Consider the following 8,067-nt stretch of genomic DNA (forward strand, 5'->3'; position numbering starts at 1 on the left):
GTCGAAACTTGGTCGACGGGTCTTCGGACCGGGTCTTAACCCCGGAAGACCCACTTGGTCGACATTTGGTCGAAACTTGGTCACTTAGACGTCACTTGGACGTCACTTTTTTTTCCAAAAATTTTTTTTTCTATTTTTCCAAAAAAAAAATTTTTTTTCATTTTTCCAAAAACAAAAATTTTAAAGAAAAATCTAAAAAAAAAAAAAATTTCTAAAAAAAAAAAATTTTCTAAAAAAAAAAATTAAAAAAAAAAAAAAAGTCGAAACTTGGTCGACGGGTCTCCGGACCGGGTCGACCCGGGAGACCGGGTGTCGACATTTTAGTCGAAACTTGGTTGAGCAAACACATACACTGCATCTCATCATTTTAATGACTTTGGGCCTGATCCTGTTTCAAACATAAGCTCAATGATTACCTATACAGGTCAGCTTCTGGTTGTTGACACTCCACCACCGCCTGCAACGCCTCCAGGCGAGACACAGACTGACACACCGACGTCTCTGCCACAGAGTAGTGCGTCTGCAAACAAACGAACATGTAAATGAGGATGATAAACTAATTTACATTCCTGATTGTGACCCTAAGGGTTTCACTAAATAAGTTTCCTTTGAACGAGAGTTTTAAGGTTTTGGCAGATGTGATATTTTAGACTTTTTTGCAATGAATTTAATATGTAAAACACAGACCTTAAGGTTGGTCTCTCCATCAAGACTGGCAGTGGTGATGTGACACGTGCCGTCAGCACGATCTGATGACAGCAGCACCAGGTCAGCAGGGAATGTTTCATCTTTAGCCACACGAACAATATCGCCAACCTGGAGAGTGAGTGAATTAGTAGACTTTCATGTTCTCAACCACAAGTGCTACAGTCTGTGGGTTGACTTACAAACTTATGTATCTTTCCAAAATTGTGTTCCCCAAATGAAACTTGAATTATGTAAAAAATCAAAGGTTAATATAAGCTGTAGGTGGGCTGTCTAGGCTGCTGAATCATTTACCAAAAAGAAAATGTTGTTTAAAATTGCATTTAGCATTTTCCATTTAGCTTGTTTAACTTTGACTAACAGCTAGCTCCAGCTCTGTCTTTTACTGTGTAAACAGTAAAGTTTTAAGCTCGACACATACAAATGAGATGCAGAGACAAAGAACACTCATAACTGAATCTGTATCCTCGACACCTGGTGTCAGCATGTTTGTATGAATTTATTAAGAAGTTTGGGTAGCTGAACAAAGTTTGTTAAAATACCAGAGGTCAGAGAATAAGAAATGAGAACATTATTAGCCTTAATGTTGTTAACATTACCTTCTAATACAGTATATTAGAAGGTATATTCTACAGGACCAACACCAGGACTTAATGGCCTCTACTTACCCTGATGTTCTTTGATCTTGTTTGGACCAGACTTCCACTGCGAACCACAAACACCGGAGCCCCATTCACCTCATTGTCAGCCTTGTGTCTCAGCCAATCTTCATAGCCCTATTAAAACACTCAATCAGTGAAAAGCAACAAGTAACACAACCCTTTTTTAACTTTGATAATAATAATAAGAGATTATTTTTATATTTCACTGGGGATTCTCAAAATGACTGCTGTTCATTAGTAAGATCATGCGTTTTATTGACTGCTACCATGTGGTTCCTGGTACTAAGGACATTTTGGTTTCTCATATTATTCAGTATTTAAGACCTACAAACATCAACCACAAAATGCCAATGCATATTTTTTACTGTTTACATTTTTGGGACCAAACATTGTATAAAATAAAAAAAAAATGCTGAAATGGTTCCACTTTTGCTTTTATTGTGCAGCTACATAAATAAAACCTAAACATTTGGGCCAGGAAACAGGTAAGTCGTTCAAAAAGAGTATGTGTAAGCAGTGTAGATGACTATAGTTAACTTTAAACTAAACTAACAGGTTGTATGAAGTACATAGGAACAAAACTATTTAACTACAGCATAAACAGCATTTTCAAACAAACCTAGGAAGGACACACACACACGGCATCAGTTTCCGGGAGGTTATTATAAGGAGTTGAAAAAGACACGCAGTTGTATATATTTCAGACTTATTATCAAGCAGTGCTGCAGTGCTGCTTACTACTGTACGTCCTTGACTTTATGTAGACATTATACAGAAGTAACAGTGTGTTGATTTATTGTATAATTAATGCAGCAGAAAATGTGCCCCATGTTTTACTGCTGCTATTGTTCAATTGGAAGTAATTTGTAGAATGTATTGTTTTGTTTCAATTTGATTGGTGTATACATGTGTGCCAACAGTTACCAGTTGGTGGCCTATTGTTAATTGACTGAGAACATTGTTTTTTCCCCTTATGCACAAGTGAGAAAACTGCACAGTCACCTATTGTTACTTAATACAACACATTAGCTTCGAAGTGCATGGCTGAAAAATCCTGCATTCATCTCCGACTATTTTATTTACTGTCTAGCATTTGAAGAGACAAGTTAAGGGGCTAACACGTGAGCAGTTTTATTCCCTGGAGGATTCTGTGTATTGCTCTTGCAATGTTTCACTGCAGCATATTAATTTGTAATTTTGATGCATTTGTTTTTGTTGCAATTATTTATTACAAAAAGTTCCTACGAAATAGAACAGAAGGCTGATTGCACAAAAACAAGTATTAAATACTATTTCTGATGAAAATGATATGAGATAGTTCATGTTCAGCCCTAACTGAAGGAAGTTAGGTATCACACTATACAAAAGTTCCGTCTTTTAAGCACAAAAAAAGCAGAAGCTTTCATGTGTCTGTGCTCTCACCTGTTTAATAGCTGTGACAGTTATCACAAAGAAAAGAGGCAGACCGCTGGTGACAGGGGAGGTGGGGGTGTCTATCATTAACTGCAAAGACAAACAGAGAGACAGAGATGGAGTGACGTCATTGGCACTGAAGTGCAGTGCAGAAAATAAACAACAGCGACTCAGAGAGGAAGGGAGAGAGAGAGAGACAGAGAGACAGAGAGAGAAAGAGAGGGTTCATCCTTAGGGCAGAACACCTTAAAGACAGAAGTAGTGGCTGTTGTTTCATACAGGAAGTATGCATATGCACTTCCCTTTAAAGGTTAACTGTCATTTCAGAAGCACTCATACAAACAGAAATGGACATTGTTTAAAAAAAGCGACTTTTACAAGTCACTAAAAACCCAAGTAAGTAAAACTTAGTGGAGTGATTGAACTTGAGCAGAGCAGCACAGCAGTGCTTCTGTGGAAAGGTCTGTTTCTACTGTTCACCTAAGGCATGCAAATGGTTGCACACTAGTATGTAATCAACAGGTGTCAAGGAAGTGCTGAGAAAAGCACGAAGAGTGTATTCACTACTGCACTGCATTTATAAAAATATTGCAAATGTGCATGTAGAAACCACTATGTTAAACTACATAAATTGTTCATTAATTTGTGTAATTATTCCAATTAAAAGTTTATTGCATCTTTTACCCATGGTGAGAATATTACATGGACTGTATAAGAAAAACGCACTTCAAAACAACACCAGCTTCACCAAACACAAGGGAGTAAGTATATTTATGGTCTGTGGACAAAACAATTGTTTATTGTTATTAAAGTTTTTTGACCTTTTCAAAATTATTTGCATTTTATGGACAGAATAACTCATTACCTCACTCATTTGTCTTAGAAAATAAGACTTTGATGTAATTGTTTAGAGAGAACAGCATGCAGCTTTCAGCCAAAAAGCCATCCTAGGTGACGTAACAGTCGAGTCAGTCATGACAGAAATGTCATAATAATATCACGCTTTCCGCTCACTGGACTGACATTCGGCGGACCTCAGCTCCACTAACAAGCTACGGTGGGTGGTGAACAAAAATAGTATTTAAATTATTTCTATGTACAACTGGAGCCCAAACAAACAACAGAATACAGACTTAATCAACTTACAAAATACCACTGCACCACAAGCTGCCCGACGCTGGGCGAAGGCTCAAAGCCTGAAGCCCGCAGTAAAGTCTCACATACTCAAAAATGTGTGGGTGTAAGGTGTTAATGAAGGCGCAGACCTGCCTCTCTGCAGGGACCAAGAAGTCGCAAAATTGCTCACTCATGCACAAAGACACATTTGTAACGAGAACACATGAATTTGTGTCCAAGACAAGAAAGCCTAGACACACGCCTGTTGCCACCACGGTGTGATCGTGTATCAGCAAATAACAGTGAGCATTTGTGCTCTTGTGTGTGTTTATGTTTTACCTGTACAAGGAAGATAATGAGAAAATAGAAGTTGGCAATTCTTCTGAACTGCTCAAACAGATTCTTGGGGACAAAATTCCAAATGGTGTACTGCAAAAGAAGAAGAAGAAAGCAAATTTAGGAGTTGAAGAAAAAGACAAATAACTTTTATTATATAAACATTTGTAAATGTTTTAAAGTTTGTATCACAAAAAGGCTTGCAAAAAGTTAAAGAGTGTAATAATGCAGTTTGGGACATAATGCTAAGTCTCTTAATAGATTTGTCGTTTGATGATTTGGTCTGACCTCATTCGTTCGGCAATAGGAATATTTTTTTTCACCACTTTCCCTATGTCACAGTGCACGGTAATTAGAAGTTTTTACAACTTTTTTTTTTAAACTTTCATTCAGCAAATTGATGCCAAAAACTGATGCCAATTCACTCTCTTGTCATTCCCTCCATTTTCTTATTGATTAAGGCAAAACCTCTTCTCTGAAGCATAAAAAATAAATTGTTGTTAAAACTTTTGATGAACCAAAGATTGGATCGCTTAGCAACATCCGATACCTTGGATGAGATGATTCTGTTGTCTGAAAACCGTTGTGGGATGTAGTGGCCATGCTGCGGGAAACGGTTTGCCACATAAACCGTTCTGGTCTCGCTCTGGTGGGGTGGGTCAAAGCCCTGTGGGAGGGAGGAAAATGATGCATCAGAGAGAAACTTAATTAAGGAGAAACCAGGGACCAAATAATAAGCAGAAGTTTTAATGACAAAGTATTTCTTAGTATTATTGTGTTACAAATATCCTAGTTTAGTATTTTAAATGTCTCGCAGTCGTACTTCACAAACGCAAAACCTGTGTAGCTACCAAACATGTTTTGGTGAAATTACAAATTATTTCTGTCAAGCAATCTGGGAAAAAATTTGAATAAATAAAAACAATTAGGTTTTGTGCATTTGTTACGTCAGACCATGTCTCTGTCATGTACATATAAATACATGTGTTGTACATGTACAGTATTTGGGTTTTGGTTTCTGTCACCCTTTGTTTCACAACCTAACTGATCTATAACTGATGTTTCAGTCAGTGATTACACACTGCAAATGTGACATGACATGAATCGAACATCCACGCCCAAACACACACACACACACACAGACACACTCATGGAGGAATGTATCCGGGACACGTCACACAATCTCTTGCTCACACACTGCTTCTGTGCAGGGAGTGACGAGAACTCTCTAAAGCTCTACATCTGCTGCTGTTTTCTAACAGTTTTTTTATCCTCTGAATAATATCATAACACTTCATCACAACAATGACTGAATAACTTTTTTTTTAAATTTCATGGCACAATAAGCAGCAACCTTTTGTGTTATCTTTCAGTATGAGATCTACTTTGAGGCGTCCCTGTTCCTGCTGGTGATGTTGTAATTTCTTAGACAATAAATGATGACATGAAAGGGCACATAATTAATCTTTTGACATCTAAACCTTCAGAACAGAATTTCCATTTGGACAAATTACCTCCAGCATAACATTGTTGATTCACTTGCACACACTTAACAGTTCATTTTGCACAGTATTGACATGTAATGGATGCTTGTGAGAGAATCTGTACAAATTTTCCTCCGACTGACCACTAAATGATCTGCCTTTACAAGTCACAGCAAGAACATGACTCACAGTGTCAGACATAATGTGTTTTCCAGTATGTTTACTGAAACCACATTAGTCTCACTAGTCAGGCTGGGCAAACATTCAAAGAATTTCTCAACTGACTGAATCCCTTAACTAGAGAAATAGGCCAATAACGGAGGTTGAGTGAATCAGTTGGTAAAACAGCTAGTTTACACACTCCTGTATAGTGTATCCTGGTGTTTTGTGGTCACAAGTTACAGTTTCTGAGAACAGCTTTAATATTCTCAAACAGAGCAATTAACCTTCTTCTTTATTGCCCTTTTACCACACAGAAATGTCAGTGTTGCTTCAAACTTCTTCAGAAAAATGAGTTGAGACAACACCAGCAAAAAATAACATTGCTTGCAAATCCTTTACTAAAATATGGAAAAATAATATAACTAAATTAGAGGATGGGCATATATTGTTTCTAAGTAGTGACAATATGCATTTTTGCAAGCTTTAACTAATAAATAAATATATTATACCAGTTATCTTTGAAGATATGAACAAAAAATCATAGAGATGCATGTAAAAAGAAGGTGAATTTTAGACAGACTCTCCCACCAGCTCCCTTGGGTCATCTCCCAAACTTTAAACTGTAGTTGATGTCCGAGTGACACATTGTCAGCCAGAGAAACTCCAGTAAATTAATTGAATGGTCCACTGTTCTGCTCTCTGCATGCTTAAACGAAGTGTCACGCCTTGAGTGGATTCTTTAGAGATTCTCAGGAAGATGTAAATGGGTCTCATCTACAACTGGGAACTCTTCAAGGGCCTTCTGTGAAATTTACACAGACTTTTTACGCAGAAATTGTACATTAAAAAAAAAACTAAATATATTTGGATATATTTCCTTTGTAACTCAAGTTAAAAACAAACATGGCTCGTATCAAAAAGAGTTGGTATTCGATTTCTCAAAGCAGGTCTATAACAGCCAAATATCAATCTGTAGAAGTGGTTACACAACCTTAGCAATTTAATAACGCTGTTTTTGTTGTTGTTGGCACACTACAGGATTATAAAGAATTATAAAGTTTACCCTCAGATGACACCACAAAGCACGGATTAAATGTGCAAAAAAAAAAACATACAGCTAACAGGTCAACTGGAAAAAGACCCAATCTAATATGCTAGAAGGGTTACTGTGGCAGAGTGCGACACTAAAGACACAGCTGGAGAAATAGTGTGAGCTCTAACAATAATTGTAAATATAGCATATGCATAGTTAAAGTGGTCCTTTTCACAAAAATATAGTAATTAAACCTGTAGAAGTTAATTCTAAATGTAACAGATATACATTACTACTACTATTTTAAAACAACAAATACTTTGTGGCTGCTTTTGGGAAACTAAACCTAAAACGGAAATGAAGTCATACTGGATTTTAAAAGGTATATGCAACAGCTGACGCATACACAGTCTTACTACCAGGAAGGGGTTTCTCAAAACACATTTCCCCTTTGTCATAAGCAAAAATCAATAAGGTACAGAGAGACTTTAGGTCAACATGACTAACCAAACTTTTAAATGATTTCAACAGAAACACTTTAATCCTTGGAAGGTGAACATTTTGCACAACATCACACTACTCCACCCAGTTTATCAGACAGGCTCAGAGGAGACCGAGGTTTTAACTCATCTCTTCTTTAATCATCTGAGGTTAGATTGCATCTTAGTTAGTTAATGTAAGAGGTATGTGGAGAGAGGGTGTGTGTAACCTTAGCTGATCTAGTGTGTGCTAAGAGGACAGCAATGAAGCTAATTTTTATTAGAATGTTACTCAGCTTATATACATTTATTTATTTATATTTATTTTACAGCACTGAACATGATAACTAAAACCCAGTAACATTTTCCAGTATTAACGCCTACCATTAATCAAATCAATCAAAAGTTTTATGTTGCACCTGAGGCAACAAAACATAGTACAATACAATAATAGCTGTAACACATTGAATTACTGTTTCATTTTGTGCATGTGAGTCTCTCTCAGCGAGATAATGCTGGCCTCCAACATGAAACTAAATTTGTCACAGTACATAAATATCTGTGACCAGTCCATTATTAGAATGTTTCAAAAGAAAGTATAAGGAACAAGTTGATGATAATTAAATTAATACCATTCTGTGAATATCATTTGTTGTAATGCACCTCTTTTGTTAACA

General features: G+C 36.7%; 1 protein-coding gene across 1 annotated transcript in view; it reads right to left on the reverse strand.

Annotated features, from left to right (window-relative positions):
* Window positions 1–8,067, reverse strand: part of atp11b (ATPase phospholipid transporting 11B) — a 50,438-nt gene that overhangs the window by 38,344 nt on the left and 4,027 nt on the right. The window contains exons 2-7 of the mRNA XM_008338226.3: window positions 4,783–4,899; window positions 4,236–4,325; window positions 2,790–2,870; window positions 1,374–1,481; window positions 688–816; window positions 417–520 (exon numbers count right to left, since the gene is read on the reverse strand). Coding sequence (XP_008336448.1) covers window positions 417–520; window positions 688–816; window positions 1,374–1,481; window positions 2,790–2,870; window positions 4,236–4,325; window positions 4,783–4,899 — 629 coding nt within the window. The remainder of the gene's footprint in view (window positions 1–416; window positions 521–687; window positions 817–1,373; window positions 1,482–2,789; window positions 2,871–4,235; window positions 4,326–4,782; window positions 4,900–8,067) is intronic.

Source organism: Cynoglossus semilaevis, chromosome 2 (genome assembly GCF_000523025.1).
Source record: "Cynoglossus semilaevis isolate Cse_v1.0 chromosome 2, Cse_v1.0, whole genome shotgun sequence".
NCBI lineage: Eukaryota > Metazoa > Chordata > Actinopteri > Pleuronectiformes > Cynoglossidae > Cynoglossus > Cynoglossus semilaevis.